The sequence below is a fragment of the Pleurodeles waltl genome, chromosome 9, assembly GCF_031143425.1.
Source record: "Pleurodeles waltl isolate 20211129_DDA chromosome 9, aPleWal1.hap1.20221129, whole genome shotgun sequence".
NCBI classification, from domain to species: domain Eukaryota; kingdom Metazoa; phylum Chordata; class Amphibia; order Caudata; family Salamandridae; genus Pleurodeles; species Pleurodeles waltl.
In genome coordinates this window covers 982372591-982397435 of record NC_090448.1, presented here as the reverse complement: position 1 = coordinate 982397435, position 24845 = coordinate 982372591, and the positions used below count along the sequence as shown (strand labels likewise).

The 24845-nt window shown below is 46.9% G+C and overlaps 1 protein-coding gene across 5 annotated transcripts in view; it reads left to right on the top strand.

Moving 5' to 3' along the window:
- The window catches only part of FLVCR2 (FLVCR choline and putative heme transporter 2), a 347527-nt gene that overhangs the window by 248750 nt on the left and 73932 nt on the right, over positions 1-24845 (top strand). For all 5 annotated transcript variants that reach the window (XM_069208452.1, XM_069208453.1, XM_069208454.1 and 2 more), the window contains exon 7: positions 4407-4512. In XM_069208452.1, the coding sequence (XP_069064553.1) occupies positions 4407-4512 (106 nt within the window). The remainder of the gene's footprint in view (positions 1-4406; positions 4513-24845) is intronic.

The following is a 24845-nucleotide window of genomic DNA, read 5'->3' as shown; positions in this document are numbered from 1 at the left end:
CCTTTGTCTTTGTGTGTCTGCTACTTCTGGAAGGCTAACTGGATACAGAGGTATCACATGTTGCTGCGCTCATTTTATGTGTATTTGTAAAGCGCACTATCATCCGCAAGGGTATCCTTGCTCTGAACATGTGTGTCTGCTAACACTACCTAGGATAGGTTGGTTAATTGAAAAGCCAGTTTTCAACTTCTTATGAAATTCAAGAAAAGAGGAGGAGGTTCTGATGTGGAGTGTGAGGTCAATCCATGCTTTAGGAGCGATGTAAGAAAATGCTTGTCCTCCTGGCCTATATTTGTGTAAGTGTGGGAATATGTGCGAATAGCAGTCCTGTGAAGCGAAGTTGTCTGGGTGGTGGGCTGAAAGAGGTGTGAATGTTTAAGTAGATGAGGCCTAAGTTGTGTAGTGCCTTGAATCTGTGTGTGAGGAGTTTGTATTGAGCACATTTGTGTGTCGGAAGCCAGTGGCGCTCTCTGGGTTGTAGTATGATATGACTTCTGTGTGGAAGGTTTAGAACAAGGGTGGTTGCAGTGTTCTGGATGTTTTGTAGTATTCTGGTGAGTTTGATCCTGGTGCAAATGAAGTTCCTGTAGTCTAACTTGCTGGTGACTGGACTGTGACTGAGTTGACTTGTGCGGCCATGTCCGTTTGCTGTTGATGAGGATTCCAATGTTACTGGCATGGTGTCTGTGCTGAGTTTGGGTCTCACTTTGTCTAGCCACCAGTTAGAGTTCCACAGCAAGGTGTTTCTGATGAAGATCACTTGTTCTGTCTTGCCAATGTTGAGCTTGAGACTGTTTGCTTTCATCCTTTTAATGACTTAGTTCATTAGGAAGAGGAAGAGGGTAAACTGTTTGTTGTGTTAGGGGCGCTTGTCTGAGATAAAGAGTATGAGTTGTGCAAGAGGCGTAGGAGGGAATGTTGATGTGTGCTCAGATGACGTTGGTCAGAGGGATCATGTAAGCATTGAAGAGTGTGGGATGAAGGTACACCCTGAGGTACTCAGCAAATGAGTTTGCCGGCTTCCTGGGAGTAAGGTGCCAGGCTGACAGCGTGTTTTCTATCCATTAAGAAGAAGCACATCCATCGAGAGCAGGTCCTTGGATGCAACTCTTGTGCAGGTGCCTGATGAGAATGGGGGGGGGGGTGAGACGGTGTCAAATGCTTCAGAGAGGTCCAGGAGAATGTTGGGCTGCATGGTCTTTTCTGTCAAGGAGCATGCGGCTGTCCTCTGTGGTAGCAATGGGAGCTGTTTCTGTACTGTGGTTGGGCCTGAATCTTGACTGCGTGACAATGAGGAGCTTGTGGTTGCTGGGGTAAGTCGGTAAGGTATTTGTTGATTAATTTCTTTAAGACCTTGGCTGGGTATGGTAGGAGGAGATGGGTTTGTAGTTCGAAAGTGTGGTAGGGTCAGCAGATGGTTTCTAGAGCAGTGGGTGACAGTGACCAGGTATACAGGTGTTTGGAAATGTGGCGGAGTCAATGGAAGCGTTGAGAATGGATGATAGCACTTCGCTGATCGGTGGGAGCCCTTTGGTGACGGTGTGGTGATGACAAGGCTCATATGAGGCCTTTGAGTGGATGGTCTTCATGGTAGCAACAGTTTCCATTGTGGTGACGGCGGCCGACGTGGTCTGGATTTGTTCTTCGGCCGGGATGATTTGAGTTCTTATGGGTCTGGTTGAGGGTCAAATTTGCCATATATGGAGCGGAGTTTGTTGTCGAAGAATTACTATAGCTTGTTGCAAAAGTCTTGTGAGGGTGTGATGTTGCTGGCAGTGGCAGGTGGCGCAGTGAAGCCTTTTATGGCGAAGATGTACTTGCTGCTGTTGTGCCAATGTAGATCATTTATTCTTCCACATTTACTGGTGGTAGTGTCTTAGGATTGATTGGAAAATGTATTAATCCTTGATGTATTGACTTGCACTTCATTTGTGCTGCAGCTGTTTGCAGTGGCGTTTGTCACCCTAAGTTCCTCTGTGTATCAGCTGACCTGATGTCAGGCAGTTGCTGTTGGGTTGCACCTGAGGGGAGCTTGGGTGCCGGCAATATAGTAATCAAGCTGTTCTTGATAGCTTTATGCAAGTTGCTGGTGTGCTTGGGTTGGTTTGCAGGAGAAGGCGGAAGCCCACTTGCAGCAGGCAGGTCCGATAGTTGTAGGTCTGTGGTGGTGTGGGATGAGTATGCTCAAACTGATGAGGACATAGTCCGTCCAGAATATAGTTGGTGGCTTGTCCACTATAGCAGCAGCATGGTAGTGCAGTAGGTTCATCATGTCCGTGGTGTGTTTGGTGAGTGAGCAGGTGTTGAGAAGAATGCATGTGAGTGTGGCATGTTGTGTGAGTACTGGTTGGTCTTTATGAGCGTGAATGGATGGCTATTTTGTGAGAGTGTAAGAGAGTGGGGTGCTGTTGGTGCAAGAGTGGTGAGTGTAGGTTTTGAGAGAGTGAAGTTTGGGAGAGGTCCTGCATAAAGGGAGGAGCATGGGGCGTGGTAGGTTGTGTGCAGATGGATGATGGGAAGTAAAATACATTTTCTTGCCAGCTTGATGATGGAAAATTAAGGCCTCTTGCTTGGCTTCTTCTTTTAAAGACTGTTTTGGTGTGAAACACCTGTTATGAGTAATCTTTTCTGGACCCAGCATCGTCACTGCCAGCTGTCAGATCCATCACCTTTTACAAAAAGTGTGCCTGCGCTGCTGAAAGGGCATGAAATATGAAAATGAACTACCCCAAACCAGTTCCCGGCCATTAATAATGAGACCCAACATCTCTTGTCTGGGAAGTGTGTATAAAAGTGGGACCCAAACTAACCCAATTGGTTCAAGGTAAAGTTCTTCAAGACCAAGGAAGGAAATGCTCTACAGAGTACACCAAGAACTGGTCCGAGCCAGGGACTGTTGTCTGTTGGGCAGGCAGTCTCCCAGAGGTGAAGGTATATCACTTTGTCTCTGCATCTTAATGGAAGAGCTGTGGGTTTGTTTGTAGTCTGACAGCCTGCCAGTCCTACTGAGAAGGGGGAGAAGCATGTCCTGACCCCTCAGAATCTGACTGGTTGAGGAAGAAGGCGGCCAGCTGCAGGGTCCGTAAAAGGGGCACCCAGAAGAGGAGTGTTTTCATGAGAGTACCCAGAGTTGGCCTGAGTCTGGCCAAAGGTCTCTCGGTCTCCCCGAGTGTAAATACATTTAAGCATTGAGAGCTGAACACAGGCAAGAGTGGTATGATCAGAATGTCACCCGGTGCACCAACCTGAACAACAAAGCTACATGGCTTGAAAACTAAAATGGATTTGACTTCTCACTGTCTTGATAAAGATGGCTGGCTTTGTTTAAGTGAAACACAAGCCCATCAAGAACCCCTTAGAGTCTTTCATATGAACCATCTTAAACCATGCCACTGTTGCGTGCATACAAAGAAATGCCGTGTAGGCTGAGACAAGGAGGAAAGTTTGAACTGCCCTGGTCCACTTCAAAAATGGGGTACCAGAACACCATAGAATGACAGCAGTTCAGAAAGCTGTGGATTATCCTTAGTGACAGATGTTTGTATGTAATAAAGGCATTTATCATTTAATGTAGAGAGCGAATCCCAGTTGTTGCTAGTTCCAGATAAGTCTTCTCAGTGATAAGTGCTCTCTAGATCTGGATTCCATGTGCAGTGGCAAGGGACAACGCTTCTTGGATGATAGAGAATCCCAGCTCGTGTACACACTTACTCCCCTTTATTACTTCTTTGACTTTGGCATAAATAGGTGTGCTAGATTGTTGGAGGCCTAGGCATTATTTAACCTTTCTGGCCACTTGCATTAAGTGCATTGCAGATTTTTCTTCTGACAACTGATTGATTTCTTGGACGGTTTCTGGACTTTGTGGATTATTTTGCACTTTTTTGCTACTCCAGTAGACTATTATGCAATAGTGCCCTTGTGATAGTGTCCTTGCTTTTGTCATTTCAACTGTGCTGTCCATTTGTGAGAGGGGGTTAGCGATTAGTGATTTTTTACTACTGCTGTGATTCAGAGGCCAAATCTTTTGTTTACAATTTTCAATTTAGAGTTTAGGCCATTCTATTTGAAAGTTAAGCTATGCCCTGATATACCTATCTTCCAACTAGTATGTTTTGACTTCGGTAGAGGCAACACGTTTCACATGGTTTCTACATGCGCACTGTTATCTTACACAGTGAATGTTTTCTGGAGTACTTTCTTTAAGCGTGAACTTGATATTTTTTATGCCACTCCATTGTTGAGCCCAAGGTATTTTCAGTGGATCCCTGTAACTCTAGTCACTTTAGATCGTAGCTTGATTGAGAGCTGTGTAAATGTGGATTTCTAATTTACATATTATGTTTAGTCCCCTGAAATTGTAACTCTGCTACATTTTTCTCAGACTTACACTTTTTCAATTTCAGGTTTTTTATGACTGGGTACCTCCCGCTGGGATTTGAATTTGCAGCTGAATTAACATATCCTGAATCCGAAGGAACCTCATCTGGCCTCCTTAATGTGTCTGCTCAGGTAACCTTAATGTTCTGTCTCGTGCACACATAGCAGATTCACAGTGTGTACCTCCGTCCCATTTGCATCCTCTTGGCAGGCATATCACATGCCCCACCTTCCTAGGCATCTTCTACCAGACCGGGTCCTCATTGTTGGACCTAATTGGAGTTCCTTGGAACAAACTTGGGCTACTGGCCACAGCTGTGGTGGTTGAGGTCATTTGCCACTGGTATCTAGTGGTCCATTCTACTGTGACTCTGAAAGTGGGTTGAGTACCACCCTTTTCTGCACTTGACTGTCACATTAGCAAGGGTGAGCGGTCAAAGGTGTCTCAGGGAAGGTACAGTGTGGACACAACCTTAGAACTCAACAGTCAAACAACAGACACAATAACTCAATGTCTGACCAAGTGCCGGGCGTATTGCAAAAGAAAGGTTTTTTAATCGCCATGCGGAACTAAATATTACACAATTCATGGTTCGAAAACGGGGTATTGATAAAGATTTACGCCCCCACCCCCTTTCTTCCACCCAGTGCTCTGTACATGCCTGAGTAACCATGTTCATTAAAGTTCCCAGTAGAGTCTGGCACAGTTAGGCTTAGATGTAGATACTATAGAGTCAGTTTGTTGCAGTTTCCCTGTCCAGACCACAGGCAGAAACTTTGGTACTGGCTTGTTTTTTCTTTCCCAGGCATGAAGGAAGTCAAGAGCAGGCTGCGTCTTCAGTGCACTCAGCCTCCAGGCAGAACAGTTGAATGCAGCTCAGCTGACTTTGTACAGATCTCGTCGTCTTTGGCAGTTGAAGGCAGATCCTGCAGCCCTGCAGTTGCGATCCCCCTCTGGGCTCATGTGCCCGCAGGCATGTGCTCCTGGCAGTTGCAGTCGTTTTAGCTAGTTCGGCCCTCTGTGGTGTTGCAGCGTTCCATGCAGGAGGTAGCAAGGCCACATTGCGGCGTACAGTCAAAAAGGGGCATATGGATGGGTGCACTTGCTGCATTACCACAATCACAGTCGGCGAAACCACACTAACCAGTAAAAGCCGCAGACAGTAACGTGCTGCATGTGCCATGAAGCTGCTGTTTGTGATTGTCACTCAAGGAAGAAGAATGACTCCTGCAGGGAGAGGCACGTGCATTACTACATATACTGACTGATTCACAAAACTGGAGTGGCTCGGCTCATAGAAAAGACAGCCTGCCCGGGACATTACATAGTTGATGATCAGGATAATCAAAAGAGTCCTGATCCCCAAACTATGAACCACCAGCACAAATTAACCACTGCTTCTTTCTCTGTTCTCAGACATAACTGTGAGGAGTTGAATGCAAGGATATTTCTCACTTACAGATGCATGAGTCCATAGTAGCATATTAACCACTTAAGTTCTGAGGCTTTTTCATCCCAATGCTGAGCCCTATTTGGTTACTTTGTGGTTAGGCCTCCATAGATGCTTTTTCTTTTTTCCTTTTTACATAAGCTGTCCAGGCCAATTTGGTGTCCTTTTTTCCCCCAATATCCTCGGGATTATAGAGGTATCCCTGGTTTGTGCTTTCTCCTGGTGGGCACCAAGAAAATGGCTGAAATGTAGCTAGATATTGAGTTGTTTGGGGGGAAAATAGGAAAATGTGTCCTGCAAAAAAGTGTCTCTTTTTTCCTAAAATGGCATGGCTGTGCAGCTAAAGTCACCGTCTCTCCAGCTTTCAGAAACATGCAGACCTGAATCAGATTCCTATTTTTTTACCACAGTTTTGGTATTTTTCAAAAATATGTAGCATTTTTCCTAATTCTTGTGCTTCCATCCTAATTTCAGTTTGTGAACCGGTGTGAAACCCGTAGGTGATCATGGAATGCTATAGATTTCTGAAAAGTAGACAGCATTCTAAATTCAGCTAGGCGTCATTTGTGTGAATCACTCAAGGTTTTCCAAGAGAAACTGTTGAAATAAAAATAAAACAATTAAAATGAGTAGGAAAAACTGCCTTTTGTGACAACGTTTTCATTTCTGACTTCTTGTCACAATGGCCAACTTTAAAAAGCAGTATAGCATTACGTTCGCTATACCCTTCTCTCAGTGGGATATATAGGGTTTGTAGTTTGTCCCGGAGGTACCCAAAAGCAGCAACTGAGCTGCACCTTGTAATGGTTTTTCCTGGTGTGTCGACTATAGAGTGTTTCACGTGGTTTAATATAAAGAGTGAAATATGAGTATGAAGGAAACCAATGTATTTTTTAAATGGACACCCGAAACTAAATTTAGGAGCTGTGGTTATTTGTACATGCCTGAATTTGGGGGTACCCATACTAACGTGATTCAGAGGACATTTTTCAAAATGTCTTCTTTCTTATACTCTGGCTTACATTTGGGAGGCACAAATGCAGAGAAATCCGGATTGTAATAGTATATGTTCTACTATTCTGTGTTCCCACATGTCTCCCAATGAAAAAAAATAGTACCTCACTTGTGTGAGTAGGACTATTGCCCATGACAAGAAAGGACTTAAATTGCAACATTGACTAGCAACATTTTCTCACTGAAATCTGACACTCTTTGCAATATGGGTAGATGTGAAGTTTGTGCCCAAGCTCAGCTGGCACCTAGGGAAACCTTGTAAACCTGGACATTTTTGAAAACTCAACACATAGGGGAATCCAGAATGTGGTGACTTTAGGTAGCTGTTGCCAGGTTTTCTTACCCAGAGCATATGCAAGCATCAGGTTTTGACTAAAAACACTGATTTTTCTTACATTTCTGTCAGGAAAACATCTGAAATCTGTGGGGAGTCACAAGTTTCCTACCAACCAGCAGTCCCCAAAGTAAAAATAGTACCTCACTTGTGTGGGTAGGCCTAGTCCCCGCAACAAGAAAGGGTCCAAAGTGCAACACAGACACATTACATTTTTTCCACTGACATCTAACCCTTTTAGGTTTCTGCCTACCAGACAGCACAGCTGTCTCCGTTGCTAAAGACATCTTAGGTTCTTTCAATATGTTGACCCAGGAATGCATTCTACTCGTTGATTACCATTGGCTTTGTGGTTCGTAACTCACTCTTTCTGGCTTTCCATTTCCTGGCTTTCTTTGCTTTAGGCTCTCCATTTTCAGTTTGTCCTTCCCGTTGCCTAAACTGCATTTTCTGTATTCTTCCACAAACTCGATTTCCGTTAACAGGCCTTTAAGTCTTGTTCTTATCTCATCACATTTGCTGTGCATTCAAAGACTGAGGTCAGATGTCAGACATTGTCTTCCAAGGGCGCTTGTTTACTTTTCTTTCTCTGTATTCAAAGTGAGAGGATTTATGTGACAATCTTGCTGAATCCTGGGGTAGGAATTAGTTTTTTCGAACACAGGACAACATTTAAATGAACTCTGTAAGTTAGAATATATTAGAAATATGAATACTCAAATGAAGCACATTTTTGTTATTTCTGACTTGTGTTGGAAACAAATACTTTCATATGATCAAAACTAATCATTTAACTAGGTGATTCACTTTCCACACATTTTCGACTGTGCACTGTATAGTTTTATTAGTAAAACTGTATGTGTGTGCAAATGTAAGGGTCATTTCAATTGAAAATGTGTTGTCCTTAAAGGCAGTGTGCTACCACACCATGAATACTCCGCTCTATGCTACAGCACTCTAATCTGCACCAATCCACACCACTGCACTCTGCTCTGCACCACTCCACTGCACTTTGCACCACTCTACTGTCACTGCACTCTTCGCTACTCTAATTTACACCACTGCACTCGACACCGCTCCAGTCTAGGCCACACCAATCTACTCTGCACAGCTGTACTCAATGGCACTCTGCAACACTTCAATCTACACCAGTGCACTGGATGCCAATACACTCTATGCCAACGCACTTTACTCTGAAACACTCAACTATATGCCCCTGCCAAACCACTGTACGCCACTCTAATGTACTCTGTGCCACTGCACTCTACACCACTTTACTATATGCCATTAAACTCTATGCCACTCTACGCACCTGCACTCTACCCTGCGCCACTTTGTTCTGTTCTGAAATAATCTACTCTATGCTGCTGCACTCTGTTCCACTCTACCTCACTCTGCGCACTGTACACATGGCTTACTTCATTGATAGAAGAAGATAAAAGCTCTAGCAAATCCACCACAGTCAAGGGGTCTGTTAAAAACTGTCATAAGTTTATTGCATTGTACAATGCAGTGTAACGCCCTCAGCATAGGTCCGAGAGCATGTCACACAAAGTGCTTCGCTTACCTCCTATTTATACTCTTTTTGCAGTTTACATACGGTGGGCAGGAATGTTCAAGAAGACAATTCAGAACATAAACATATCCTAGAAATACATATGGAGGATCTTAGAAAACACATTCTGTCTTGTCTCCAGTATAGGGGTACCTCTTTTGTAGCAGTGTGCAAAGCGTCCCAAATTCAGAGGTTCATGAGCTGCTACACGTGGTACTACTGTGATACTGGGTGTAGGGTAACCTAGAGCACACGTTCCCTCCCAGTCCTAGGGGATCTCCTTATAGCCCCTGTTACCACATGCTAATTACATGACTCCTTGCACTTGGGTTTTCGTCTCATAATATTCTCTAGGAGGGAGGTCTACCCCTTCTGGCACATCATAACGGAAGCTGCTACACCACCTGTAGTCCCTCCAAGTTATTTTCAAGCCACTGACATTCATCCAAGGGGAAGTGTAGGAGCTTTGGGCCGTCCAAAGCGGAACTCCAGGAGTCTGGACACAATTTGTGGAGGGATAGTGCTTGAACTCGAAGCCTCAATCAGTGGTTCATATTTGGGCCCTTCAGGGGCCACCATCACAGTATCTCTGTCTATAGTCTGGTTCCAATAATGGACTGTGTAGTTGAGGCACTGTGACCCGGTAGCAAGGGTCCAGTTTCTACTCTGTAACTCTTTCCCCTTCATCTCCCAGTTCCCAGTGACTACGTCAAACTCAATTAGGTTAAGGAATTCATCCTCCTTCAAGTTTACCAGATGCTGGGCCTCTGGGTTGCATCCCAGCGACTGATGTCGAAAGTACAGTGGGAACTTGTTATGGGTAGAATGTTCTCCAGGAGTGGGGGACAACTCTTACTGGGCCTGGACATTAGATTTCAAGGTGCAATGGGGATGCTTCCCATCTACCCTTGCAACACCCGTCCAGCTGACGTCTGGTATGTGGCAGACATCTCCGTCTTGATATTCACCCATCCCCACGGGTGTGGCATGTAGCTTTTAGGGTCCCCTGGATGCCTGGACAGTTGCTGACGGATCCAACAATTCTCTAGACTCAGAATTTTGGCAAGCTGCTCATGAACCTTGATCAGGGGTTCAATGGTGGCTTCTGCAACAAGGGGGTAACACAGCCCATCAAGCTCATCAGAGCAACACATTCCTGCCACCTTATTTTTCATATACATTATCTCAGTAAATATGGGGGAAAATGTAATGAGTCTTGGTATGGCAACTGTTATTGTAAGTTCAGTCGTTACTACTCCGGGTACCGGTGGAGCAGATTTGCAATTAATTCTCTGTCATTTACTTCTCATCCTGGTCTGTAGTCTGTTTCTTGGGCGGCTTCCCAGACCTGCTCTGCAGTGTCCCCCTTTAGTCTAGCTTTTGGCAGGTGCAGGCCAACACCCTTCTTTGAGATTTTGTTGTCTAAACTTCACTCAAGTGCATCTTGTGGCACTGGACTCCTTTTAACATGCACTAGATGAATTCATGTTGGGCGTGCATCCACTTTGACTGGAGTGTGGGAGGTTAGTAGCACCTGGCAGGGCGACCTCCACCTTGGCTCGAGGCAGTCTTTCCGTCTGAACTCCATCACGCAGACTGAGTCCCCCAGCTTTAGATCGTGGGCAGGGATTGCAAGAAGGAGAGGTTGAGGACCTATAGCAAGATAATGATATTGGGTCAGAGCCCTTTCCATCCTTCTGCAATACTGCACCAGGTCCTCTTCCCCACCTTTGAGAGAAACCTATGGAAGTCTAAAGTGCTCTGCGTGTGGAAATGGTCTTCCAAAAAGGATTTTGTAAGGGGTTTACCCTTGCTTCTTTCTGGGGCTGAGTCTAATGGTAACAAGGACCACAGGGAAAGCTTCTGGCCATTTGAGTCCTGTCTCTTGATACATTTTGGCCAGTTTATTCTTAATTTGCCCGTTCATCTTCTCAACTGCCCCTGAAGATTGGGGATGATAAAGATTCTGCAGACTCTGAGACATCCCTAGACACTTAAAAATGTATTTAAACACTTGAGCTATGAAATGGGGGCCATTATCTGAGTATATAGATTTGGGCATACCGTGAATCCATGTAAAAAGTGACCTGCGTTGCCGCAGAGAACTCACACGCTCTAGTGAGAGCAACCAGTTCTGCAACTTGAGCCCTGCCAGCATGTGGCAGGTCAGCAGCCTCTATTGTAGCGGATTTTGAACACACCACATGACCAACGCATAGTGCACCAAGGTCATCCTATAAAGCAGAACCATCAGTGTAGAGAATAGAGTGTGCATTGGGCAGCGGTGTGTCAGTGAGATTTGGATGTGGACTGGTGGTGATGGCCAAGACCTGGATACAGTCATGAGGCTCTCCATCCTCCACAGTATGGAGAAGCTTGGCAGGATTGAGGGTGGTACACCTAACTATCATGAGGTTGGTGTCTCCAAGAAAGGCCTGTTTATAGTTGGTGCTGGACTGAGAGATGCTGGGTACTAGAGCCGAGAAGCAGTACTGCAACTGCATGTGGCACTGCAAGAGTCAATGGATGTCCCAGGACAATATCAGCCACTCCCTCCACAAGGGTGGCTGCTGAAGTGACCGCACAAAGGCACAGTGGCATGCCCCGGGTCATAGGGTCCGGGAGAGCAGAATAGTAGCCCACTGGTCTTTGTTTATCCGAAAAGGGCTGTGTAAGGATACCAGAGTCCACTCTCTGGCGCTGGTGGCAATATAATGTGAATGGCTTTTTGTAATCAGGGTGACCCGGAGCAGAGGCTAGGGCTTGCTTGAGAGCAGTACAGGCCTCCTCCTCTACAGGGGTCCACTGGAGTGGGTCTTGGGCACTGTCAGTGATGAGCGCAAACAGTGGTTTAGCAATCAGAGTAAAATTTGGGATCCACAACCGACAATATCCAGCAGCATCTAGAAATTGGTGCACTCGCCGCTTGCTGACAGGCTTGGGAATAGCAAGTACTGCTTGCATGCAGTCAGGGGTCATGGAGGTGGATGCATAGGAGATGACATGACCTAGATATGTGACCTCGTGAAGGTAAAACTGAAGTTTGGAGAGTGACACTTTGTGACTCCACTCAGCAAGCTTAGTAAGTAGGGGATGGGTATCAGAACAGCAGACTTCAGCAGAGACACTGGACAACAAAAGATCGTCCACATACTGTCAGGACAGAGCTCCCTGGGAGCTCAAGATCCTGCAAATCTTCTTTCAGTATCTGGGAAAAGATGGTTGGACTCTCATAATACCCCATGGCCTTGTCCAAGAAAGCTGACTGCTCTCAAAGTTGAACGCAAATAAGAACTGAGAATCAGGGTGTATTGGGGTAGAGAAGAACGCACAGCAAAGGTCCACCACAGTAAAGTTGGTAGCATTTGCGGGAAAAGTGGTAAGAATAGTAGCTGGATTGGGAACCACTGGAGTGCAGGGGATGACAAATGTATTCACTGCCCTAAGGTCTTGAACAAAACCTTACTGAGGGGTACCGTCTGGTAAGGGTTTTGTCTTCTTCACGTGGAGTATAGGGGTGTTACATGGTGAAGTACAAGGAACCAAAACGCCCTGTTGCAGGAGAAACTCAATGAATGGGAGTATGCCCTTAAGGCCTCTATGGGGAGAGGATACTGTGGTTTGCAAATGAATGGGGGATCAGTATGGTAGGTATTCTGGACAGGACAGGCAGATTTCAGTAATCCATCTTAATTTGGATGGGTAAACCATAAATAAACAGGTATACTCTCCAAATAGGAATATGTCAGTCCATTATCTTCAAATGAGTTGGCTGTCGGTATGGAACGAAGGATGTGCACCTTATCACTGGGGAGGGAAAGATACATTCCTTTAGGGTCACAATATATTGTGGCTCTCATTTTACAGATGAGCTCATGGCCCAACAGATTATCTGGGGCTTGAGGGCTGAGTAGAAACGTGTGTATCTTTGAGGGGGCCCAAAGAAGACCAAAAGAGGTTCAGATAGTGGGAGACTTATGGGGGCACCAGCAAAGCCTTGAACAATGGTGTTAACATCTGAAGGCGGTATTTGCTGTCCCCCAAAGAGCTCAGCAACGCCTCTGTGTTGACCAGCATTTCACAGGGATGTCCATCAATAGTGAAGGTAACCTGAGAGTCCTTAGGGTCCAACACATAACAGGGCATCATGGTGAATGGTACCCGAGGGGACGGGGAACACTGTCGGAGCTAATGGGGTACATGGCAATGGAATTTCCAGAGTGGTTCCCCGGGTCCGGTTCACGCAGGGGCTGGTCGCGCTGGGGCTCATCAGATCTATTGTCCCTCTTTCTTTGGGGCAGGACTGCACCCATTGTCTTTTCCCATGACAATACATACACTCATCGTCTGGACGGGGTCCCCACTGTCCCGGACCACTTGGTCTTCCTCTGCCCACTGTTTGCGCTACATCCCTGGCCCCTGTAGTGTGGCTTGCAGGTTTTTAAGCTGAAGTGCAAGGACCTTGCCTTTCTTTCCTCCTCATTCAACTTATCTCTCTGCTTTCGCTGCCATGGCAAAGAGCTGCGGGAGTCCCATACTCTGCAACCCCATGGTATGTTCCTCAATGTACCCTCTAATGTAGGGAAGAGAATTTATGACATAAACTCTGACTACTAAGTGGGTAGAGTCCACGGAGTCTGGATTTACTCCCCTGTGTGCACTAAGGGTATCCAGTACTCTAGGAGCAAAATCTGCAGGGTGTTCATTTACCCCTTGCATTCATGATTCAACTCTAGTCCAACTTACTTGTGGCTTTCCCACCTCTTCCTTTGACCTTATTAGGGCTCTCTTGGCATTGCCTAACAGTGATCCCCAACCTTTTGACTTCTGTGGACCCCCAACTTTATCATTACTGGAACCTGGGGACCCCCACTGAATCATTATTGGAATCCAGGGACCCACTTCTGAGTCATTACTGAAATCTGGGGACCTAATGTGTTAATATTGTTTAATTTTCTAAGCAGTCGGGGACCCCCTGAGGAGGCTTTGCAGACCCCCAGGGGTCCCTGTACCACAGGTTGGGAACCACTGGCTTAAGGTGCCTAACTGGGCACTGTCTGCTGCTTGTATGTCCCATAGGGGGTCCTGTGCGAGCCACACCTGTGCAGTATTATCAGTGTTGTGAGCCTTAACTATTTGGGAAACCACTGCTAGCTTCTCTGCTGGAGTAAGAAAAATTCCTAACATCATTTCAACATCTGCCCAACTGTCTGAAATCGCCTGATGAAATCACGGGAGTCCTCCTGAAAATTGGGGGAAATCTGGATGAGGTCAGAAGAGGTCCACAGAATGTGAACTGGCGTGACACCCCCCCCACCCTCCCCCCCCCCCCCACCCCCCCACCCCCAGCTGCTGGCAATGTCCTGTTCCTCAAAGTCATTCCCTCATCTCCGCTATCCAGAAAACCTTCATCTTCCCTTTCCTCCTTTCCCACATAATGTACCTCATCTTTCTCCGAGGCACCCCCCCCCCCACCTTGGTTGCTGAGTTGGTGGATATGGCCTGTGCTGGAATTGGGGAGGGGGTTGGAGGTGAATTCCTATGTAGGAGTCCAGTACTTCTTCACCACCTTCATAAGGGGTGGTCTTGTTTCCCTCTCTTTAACAGGGGCCTGCAGGGCAACTCGTGAAAGTGAGCTGACATCCCCCTTACCCCCCTCAGTCTCTTGTTTACATTCCTGCAATTTTGTTTCAAGCTTTTTGTCGGGGTCCTGCAAGCTAGCAATAACTGAGTTATCATATCTGCTTGATGCCTCATTATACCTCAAATAAATAGTCCATTTGCCCTGGTTGGGGCACATCTAAGAAGCCCCCCAGATGCTTATCAACTGCATAACCGTTCCAAACCTGACACAATGGTACCAACTTTTTCTATGTCAATCCCCCTGTTCCCAAAAACTCAGAAAAATGCTTACACATACATGCCACTGGAGTGTTACCAGTGGGACAAGAAAATGTCCCCCCATTCTTTCACCCTCTGTTCTGCCCCTCTTTTACAACACCCACTCTTCACTCTCCAGTGCACAGAGGGCAGTCATATGGAAAGTAGATGCTATAGGTGTTGAATCATAAAGGGGATTGCCATCCTTACCGCAGAAAAGGGAGAAGGAAAATAATTAGCAGAGACAGTGTAACAGACAGAGAGAAGGAAGGGTGTTTCCATGTAAATAAGGTCGAACACATTGTGAACCTTGTTTTCAACTACAGTGCCTTGACACTGCAATTGGTGCAGCTTTCAACCGTGTACCTAGAGTCAAGAGATCATGCATTCAGGAAAGACAGAGAGCCACATGCTGCATACACTCAGAAGAGGAAAAAGCACTCACATAGATAATCGCACACAGTACTAGTTTCCCTCCCTTCCCAGGTCCGGACTGTCTCGAGGGGGACAAGCAACAGAGAGCTACTGTTTGCTTTTCACCTGAAGAGGGCTCACGCGGATCCCTTGTAACAGTGAATGACCATACTATCTTGCCACTCTTAATTAATCCCTGGTCCCCATACACCTTATCTGGATGCTTTTGGGCTGCCGATTACCACTGTCCCCAGTGGTCAGTGGGCAGGAAGAGACCCCACACAAACTGTCGAATTGCTGACCTTTGTCTGTTCCTGTGACGGCAGCCCCCGCAGACAGTGCAACAGGCATCCCACTTCTGACACCAGTGAATTGTTGCGGAACTGATCCTGAGTTTAGTCAGGTTCTTGCCGGTTCAACCTGGGCGCTAGCCAATCAACCACATGCAAGGTGCCCGTTAAAAAGCGTCATAAGTTTATTACATAATTGATAGATTCCTGGTGCCGCAGTTAGTAGAACAAGACTGTGAGTGTGCTTCCCACCCCAGATAGTGATACAAACTCTTTTGTGGTGTGAAGTTTCTGCGATGTTTACTCAGGGTAGAAGTTACACATTTCTTCGAGGAATGTTTTATATGCTTTTTTTTTTAGGGTCGAGCGTGCAAGCGCTCTGGCCCCTGTTGTAATCTCTCTGTGGGCTTTTAACCACACCCATCAGTTTCGTTGGCTTGTGGGCTTGCCTTTTAAAATTTTTTGATTTCATTTGTGAAAAGCATGCATACGTCATGCCTTTTCTGGTGTTTAGCCCTCCTCGAGAGCACCGGTAAACTACTGGAAACATACAAGGCTTCATGTTTTCTGCATGGCTTCTGGACTACTTTTTATTTTTATTTCCTACGTAGCGCGATCTCGCTGGGCAGTTGGTGAGTGCTTTGCATGACATTGACCCAGTTACATAGATAATTGCATAACTGCTAATACTGTACGTTTGACTGTGAGCTAACTTATGTTTCCTTTTGTGTGCTACTTCACGCTTATGCTCATGGCGTGGTGCTTTAAATAGGCTTGCTTATGTAAAACTGTATTACTTTTAGTTTTCAATTTATGTGGCAAAGTCCGGCTAGGACTTTACAGCGCTTATAGCTCTTTTGAACAAATGCGAGACCCATTGCATTGCAATTGCTTGTTTAACTGAGCGACCTACTTTTGGTGCGTACGAAAAGCAGCACAATTTGCCGAAAATTCTAGAATGTACAAAGTTTAATGTCTGTGTCACCTAAGTGAAAAAGAGCATGTAACGCTTTCAGAACACAGGAAAGAGTGAACAGGAGGAAGCTGTGCAGCAACCCCAGTTATTTTTCGTATTTGCTACACTGGGGCTGTTTTGGGGGACTGATTTCCTATTTGTAAGCAATACTTGCCTGTCATGAAGGTGGGTCTTGCAGGAAGTTTCCGTAGTATTTGAGCTCGAGTCAGTGCTGTTTTTCCCTTCCACCGGCAAGCAGTGCGGAACACACTGCTTTCCTCCCTTACATTACATGTGAGAACGCGCTAGGGCACAAAAAAGCGTAACTGTGAGGTATGTCAGTCGGTGGTTTTTTACACTCCTCGGAGGAGAGCTGTCTTTGCTGCGCCAGTTACTCTTCGGACCAGATTTTTTTTTTTTAGTACTAAAACACCAATTACAAAACATGCCCTCCCGAGGGAGGAGGGTGGGGGCACAGACGCACACGGGCTAGAGATGGCAGCCTGTATGGTGTGGAGCTAGAAGTACAGGGGTGAGGACTCTGGTTCACACAAACGCACGGGTGAGAGAGCAACCTAAACACGAGCATTGGAAGGTCATAGTACTTTGGCCATGCTCCAGTAAACGGGCAAGCACCAAAGATGACGTGAAGCCCTTGCACGCTAACAAATGAGAGAGACGCGGAAGCCTATCAGTGGTAATCACTGGGCAGGCTCTAAGCACCTTTTATGTAAACAAAATGCCGGCAAGCCACAGTGCAGGTGCTGTCTCAGGTGAGGCCGAAGATAACCTTGCTGGTAATCCTTGCACTCCCGCCTTCACAGCGCCCTCCTCCCTGCCCTCTCAGCCACTGCTGTGCCAGTTACACATTTTGAAAAAGTGGTGGACAGTGGGCGAGCCGGTAGGTGATGCCTGGTAGGTGGCGGGGCTCGCCCAGTGACACAAAGGTGGTGTGTTAGGCTCACTCATATGGAGACACTCTGCCGTGGAGCCACTCCCGTGATAGGATTCTTTAGAGAATCTTTTTCCAGTCCAGCTTGTGCAGGTTAAGCTCAGAAAAAAAGTGAAGGGAGAAGAAGGATTTAAAATACTGTGCTTACCCGCATGGGCGTAGGAAGTGTGGGGGACGCAGGGGATATGTCCCCCCCAGATTTTGGAGTGGGGGGGACACGGGGGACAAGGGTGGGGGGGACGAGGGGACAGAAGAGTTTTCCCTTCTCTTCCGTAATTCGCAGGGCCATTAGCGCATGAAAGCGCAACCTATACTGGCCCTGCACTTGACCTGTGACCTGCCTCCAGGACACTCTCCCACTGCCCTTTTGTTGTGCAGCAGCACACAAGGGATTCCTTCTCACCTTGCCATCAGCTGCCTGCAGTCTGCACTTCGGAAAACAAAGGGAGATGAGAGAGGCCCTGGCCCTTTGTTGATTGGCGTCTGCATCCCGTCCCTCCTGAGCCAGACCTTCCTGTCCCTTGAAGATGGAACCCTGAAGACAGCAGCAAGACTTGTGGAGGTTTGGGTAATTAAATAAAGTATTTCCAAGTATCTCCCCTTATTTTTAAATACAGTGTTGTGTTGCCAAGTATCTCCCTTTTTAAATACATTATTGTTGAGTTACTGTGAAATATGAGCAGGGCAGGCTTTAGCGCTGATGTGACAATGTTTGTTAGGGCCCCCGTTTCTGTCGCCTCTCTCTCACTCTCTTCTCTCCTCTGTCTTCAGCTTGCCTACCCCAGTGCTAATTATTGTCCCCTAAATCGACATCCTGCCTCCCCAACATTCCGGTCTCCTGTCTCTCCCTCAGCCATTCTGGCATTTGTGACAGCCCACTCTGAAGGCCAAGGGCTGTCTGTAAATCTAATTTCCTGCCAATGGCCTGTAGATGCAAAGCCAGCATTGTGGCAACTCAAAGGCTTTACAGGACTTCACAGGCTGTGGTGGAACAGAGCCTGACACTGCTGGATAGACAGCGGAGAGACCAGCACACAGCATGGGTCCCAGAAAGAACCAGATGGGCTGAGAGATGGACAGGGCCAGGTAAGTCAGCAGGGCCAGCTCTAGGGCGATGCAACTGGTACCACTGCACCAGGTGCTTACTTAGGATGGGGGCACCATGTTTGCAAGCATGTTGTGGCTTTAAAAGCACCTGCTGGGTGTTCCTTGCCACCAACAGTTTTCAGGCAACAATAAAAATCTCAAGATAATTCCGGTGATTGATGGTCTGAAGAGAGATTGAAGTTTTGTCTAGTGGAAGTTTTGACTCATCATAACGTACAGGATTACTATGCCTGCTGCAAGAACGTCTACATGCAGATCACAAAGTGCATATAATGTGAATATGTCAGTGGGTTACTGCTTTTGTCAGATGTAGGAAAGTATCCTCTTTTTGGCATGGTTACCCCCACTTTTTGCCTGTTGTCAATAAGTTTTGACTTTGTTCACTGGGATTCTGCTAATCAGGACCCCAGTGCTCTGTCCCATTAAATTTGGTTGCTTGGACCACACACACACACCACATTTATCATACTTGTGCCCCTTATAAGTCCCTACATACAGGGAGTGCAGAATTATTAGGCAAGTTGTATTTTTGAGGATTAATTTTATTATTGAACAACAACCATGTTCTCAATGAACCCAAAAAACTCTTTAATATCAAAGCTGAATATTTTTGGAAGTAGTTTTTAGTTTGTTTTTAGTTTTAGCTATGTTAGGGGGATATCTGTGTGTGCAGGTGACTATTACTGTGCATACTTATTAGGCAACTTAACAAAAAATATATATATACCCATTTCAATTATTTATTATTACCACTGAAACCAATATAACATCTCAACATTCACAAATATACATTTCTGACATTCAAAAACAAAACAAAAACAAATCAGTGACCAATATAGCCACCTTTCTTTGCAAGGACACTCAAAAGCCTGCCATCCATGGATTCTGTCAGTGTTTTGATCTGTTCACCATCAACATTGCGTGCAGCAGCAACCACAGCCTCCCAGACACTGTTCAGAGAGGTGTACTGTTTTCCCTCCTTGTAAATCTCACATTTGATGATGGACCACAGGTTCTCAATGGGGTTCAGATCAGGTGAACAAGGAGGCCATGTCATTAGATTTCCTTCTTTTATACCCTTTCTTGCCAGCCACGCTGTGGAGTACTTGGACGCGTGTGATGGAGCATTGTCCTGCATGAAAATCATGTTTTTCTTGAAGGATGCAGACTTCTTCCTGTACCACTGCTTGAAGAAGGTGTCTTCCAGGAACTGGCAGTAGGACTGGGAGTTGAGCTTGACTCCATCCTCAACCCGAAAAGGCCCCACAAGCTCATCTTTGATGATACCAGCCCAAACCAGTACTCCACCTCCACCTTGCTGGCATCTGAGTCGGACTGGAGCTCTCTGCCCTTTACCAATCCAGCCACGGGCCCATCCATCTGGCCCATCAAGACTCACTCTCATTTCATCAGTCCATAAAACCTTAGAAAAATCAGTCTTGAGATATTTATTGGCCCAGTCTTGACGTTTCAGCTTGTGTGTCTTGTTCAGTGGTGGTCGTCTTTCAGCCTTTCTTACCTTGGCCATGTCTCTGAGTATTGCACACCTTGTGCTTTTGGGCACTCCAGTGATGTTGCAGCTCTGAAATATGGCCAAACTGGTGGCAAGTGGCATCGTGGCAGCTGCACGCTTGACTTTTCTCAGTTCATGGGCAGTTATTTTGCGCCTTGGTTTTTCCACACGCTTCTTGCGACCCTGTTGACTATTTTGAATGAAACGCTTGATTGTTCGATGATCACGCTTCAGAAGCTTTGCAATTTTAAGAGTGCTGCATCCCTCTGCAAGATATCTCACTATTTTTTACTTTTCTGAGCCTGTCAAGTCCTTCTTTTGACCCATTTTGCCAAAGGAAAGGAAGTTGCCTAATAATTATGCACACCTGATATAGGGTGTTGATGTCATTAGACCACACCCCTTCTCATTACAGAGATGCACATCACCTAATATGCTTAATTGGTAGTAGGCTTTCGAGCCTATACAGCTTGGAGTAAGACAACATGCATAAAGAGGATGATGTGGTCAAAATACTAATTTGCCTAATAATTCTGCACTCCCTGTATGGTACCCAGGTACCCAGGGCATTGGGGGATCAGGGGTTCCCCATGGGCTGCAGCATGTATTATGTATTATGCCACCCATAGGGAGCCCATGCAAAATGTGTCTGCAGGCCTGCCATTGTAACCTGCGTGAAAAGGTGCATGCACCCTTTCACTACAGGTCACTGTAAGTCACCCCAATGGTAGGCCCTCCTAGCCCCGAGGGCTGGGTGCAAGTACCTGTGTGTGAGGGCACTCTGCCGGAGCAGAGGTGCCCCCACAAACCCCAGCTCCATTTTCCTGGACCTCGTGAGCGCGGGGTCACCATTTTACATGTGTACCGGACATAGGTTGCTACCTATGTCCAGCTACATAATGGTAACTCCGAACCTGGGCATGTTTGGTATCAAACATGTCAGAATCATACCCCAATACTATTGTCAGTATTGATTGTATGATTCCATGCACTTTGGGGGCTCCTTAGAGGATCCCCAGCATTGCTCCTACTAGTTTTCTGGGGTTTTCCAGGCAGCCCACGCTGCTGCCACCCTTCAGACAGATTTCTGCCCTCCTTCTGCTGCTTGAGAAGCTCATGCCCAAGAAGGCAGAACAAAGGATTTCCTTTGGAAGAGGGAGGCAACACCCTCTCCCTTCAGAAATAGGTGTTACAAGGCTTGGGAGGGGTAGCCTCCCCAAGCTACTGGTATGCTGTGAAGGGCACATTTGGTGCCCTCCTTGCATAAACCAGTCTGTGCCAGTTCAGGGACCTCTGCCCCTACTCTGGCACGAAACTGGGCAATAGAAATTGGCGTAACCACTCCACTGTTCATCACCACCCCAGGGCTGGTGCCCGGAGCTGCTCCAGGTGGCCACTTGATTCTGCCATCTTGAAACCAAGGTGGGCAGAGGCCTCTGTGAGCATCTGAGTGGCCAGGGCAGGCAGGTGACGTTGCAGCCCCCTATTAGGTGGTCACCCTGCTAGGTGACCAATCCCCCTTTCTGGCCTATTTAGGATTTCCCTCTTGGATGGGTCCTCAGATTCGACGTGCAAGATTCCAGCAGGACTCCTCTGCAATGTTTACTTTGACTTCTGGCCACTGGAACCGCAACTGGACTTCACAGTAACCTACAATTTGCAGTCCCAGCGACAACTTCGCCCTGCAACACTGTTTCTCTGGCTCCTTCCAGCAACTGCAACATTTACCCGGGCTGTGCTTCCTCTGAGGGCAGCAAGTTTTCAGTCTGCATGAGAAGAAAGAAGGAAAATTCCTTGGAGTGAAGGAGTCACTTACCTGCATCCGCAGGCACCAACTGCAACAACAGCTGGCTGCGTGGATCTCCTCTCCTCCTGAACTGCGTGGATCTTGCATCAGGGGTAGTAGTCTGGAGTGGTCTCCTTGGTCCTCTCTACCAGCTGACCAACTTTGGAGCAGGTAGGTCGTTGCCTTCCCATGCAGCACAGTACCCACATGCACTGTGTCTCTTGCAGCTACCAAGGCTTGTTGACCTCTCCTCCAAGGGATCTTTATGCTCTGTGTAGCCCCATCACTATTTTCTGTGAAGCACAGCCCTCTACGTGCTTCGCCTGTGACATGGGACCTCTCTTTAGGTGTGCTGCGTGGGCGTCTGTGCAGCTCTTGGGCTCCTTGCCTGTGGGTCTTCTGTGGGGGCTGCCTCTCCTTCTCCAGACTCTATGCCTTGCTGCGGGTCACCTGGGACTCCCCTCCTTGGGTTGAGTCCCCCTTGACCTTGCTGGTCCCCGGCAGCTCCACTTTTCTCCTGCTGCGACATTTGCCTTTGCCAAGGCTTGTTGGTGGGTTTTCCACACCACAGAATGACTGCAATTCTTCATCTGGCATGAGACATCGATGGGCATCACCTAGGAACACTTCATCTGCTCCAGTGCTGCATTACTGACCGTCTTCGTCTCCCCGTCAACCAACTCCTGCATCCACAGACGGTGGGTAGTGGCTCCTGCCACTACTGGACACTCCAACGTAAACTGGACTTCGTCCCCTGCTTTTTCAGGTCTTCCTCTTTCAGGATCCACCTCTGGTTTCTTGTAATCTTGTCTGCGTTTTGCAATATCCTTCTCTGAAGTCCTTTAGGTGGGTTGGGGAAAAACCAGTAACTTACCTCTTTTCTCCTGTGGGGGGCACTCTGGTACTTACCTGTGGGGTTTCCTAGTTCCTCCAGCTCCCCTCTACCGATTCCACTTCCTTGGGTGGGGACCCGGCTTTCGCATTCCACTTTTTTAGTATATGGTCTGGTCCCCACTAGGCCTTCAGTGTTGCCTATTGCTTTTCACTGTTTTCTATTGCTATTTATGCCAACTTCTGATTGCTACTGTACATACAATAGTGTGTTACTTACATCCTATTGGAGTATTGCCTATCTGGTGTTTTAGTGTTTGTGATACTGTAATAAGGAACCTATATTTTCGTAACACATGTTTCTTTCATGTGTGTAAGTGCTGTGTGACTACAGTGGTATTGCATGATCTTTGCATGTCTACTAGATAAGCCTTGGCTGCTCATCCACAGCTACCTCTAGAGAGCCTGTCTTCTAGACAATGCCTACATTACCTTAATTAGGGATAACTGGACCTGGGATAAGGTGATAATACCATACATAGGTACTCACCACACACTAGGCCAGCTTCCTACATCAGAGAGCTCCATTTTTTGTCCCCTGCAAGTTATAAATTAAAACTGAATATATAACAGTGAGCAATTAATTCATCAAAGAGCTGCATGCAAACATCAAGGTATAGATTAGAGTGTTATGATTTCCCCTCACTTTTTCATTAACAATGTTGCAAAACAAGTTAATTTGAGCGCAAATCAATTCTTATTATTGAACCATGGTGTTATGTTTTAAATTCAGAGTTTGCGCTTCTCCAGATAAAGCACTCTTAAACTACAGTATATCTGCTACCAGTATGGTTGACCTATGACACCTACACCTTGTAGTCCTCTGTCTTATGTAACATTTCATATACAGCGATTTACACACACATGATGATTGTCTCTGCGTAATGTCTGTGCGATGTAAAGTGCTTTGACACCCTAGACTGGTATGAGGGCTGAATGATGGAACAAGACATGCTTCTATCATGCATGCCTTAACAAGGTGGTCTCAACAACGACCGTGTCTTTACTACGCATGCCTTTACAACAAATTTCGTTGTAAAAGCATGTTTGGTGAAGGAACATGCGTGGTAAATTCTCCCCGCCCTGCCCCCTTACACCTGATACCATACTCCATCCTGCCCAAGCACTTAAAACTGACTCTGCCCTGAGCCCTAACCCCCCCGCCCTGAGCCCTAAAAGTAACCCTGCCCTGTCCTAAAAACTACCCGACCCCCACTCTGAACCCTAAAACCTACCCTGAACTGCCCTAAAAACTACATTGATGCTCCTGCCCCCACCCTGAACCCTAAAACCTACCCGCTCTGTCCTAAATACTGCATGACCCCCACCCTGTACCCTAAAACTTACCCCATACTGTCCTAAAAGCTACTTGTCCCCCATGCCTTCGTCCTGAACCCTAAAACCTACTCCACCCTGACTTAAAATCTACCCTGACCCTACCCTATCCTAAAAATGACCCCAACATCCCACCCTAAACCCTGCCACAGCCCTACTTACCTCTCTCTCCTCTACTTCTTCCTGTTCCACCCAGACTGCTAGACTGCTCTCTATGCTGTAACCACGCATATGCGTGGTAAAGACGTGTGGTAAAGGCATGTGTGCTAGACCCATATATGTGGCAATGGCAGTGTGGTCATTGCATTGCATTGCATTGCATTGATTGCGTTGTAAGGGATATTTCCCTGTAGAGTGGTGCTTATAAAACTAATGAAATGCATCTGAGAGAGAGTGGTGATGGATAGTAGTGAGGAAATCCGTGGCAGAGGTGGTCACTGGGGGGTGCCAACAAACAGTGTCGCACAGGGCACCACCAGCACTAAGGCCGGCCTTGTCAGACAGCACAGCAGTTCACAGGAAGGTAGCAGCACTGCCACTTGACAGTCAGACAAGGACCTAGCAGCAATCATAGGCCTTACTGGCCTTCATAGGCAGGCGGGGACCCAGACTCTGACACAGCCTGACAAGAAAGAAAGCGCCCAACAGGCAGCACAGTGCATGGCAGGCATCACAGGAATCGACAGGAAGCACTGCGCTCAGCAGGCAGCACAAGCCTCTTAGGACTTCACACAGGCGAACAGCAGCACAGAGCCTATCGCTGTCTAACAGACAGCAAAGGGTCCAGCAGACAGGGAATTGCAGGCCTCACAGGACTCGACTGGAAGTGATCCCCTTCCCCTATCTACCCCCCTCCACCCCCCACAGCAACCCTTCTGTGTGCAAACTTTGTGCAGGGGGCCCACCTCAAGGTTGTCCCTGTCCCCCCCAGAAATGTAGTGTCTCCTACGCCCCTGCTTACCCGGGGGTAATGTTTCTTCTCTTGCAT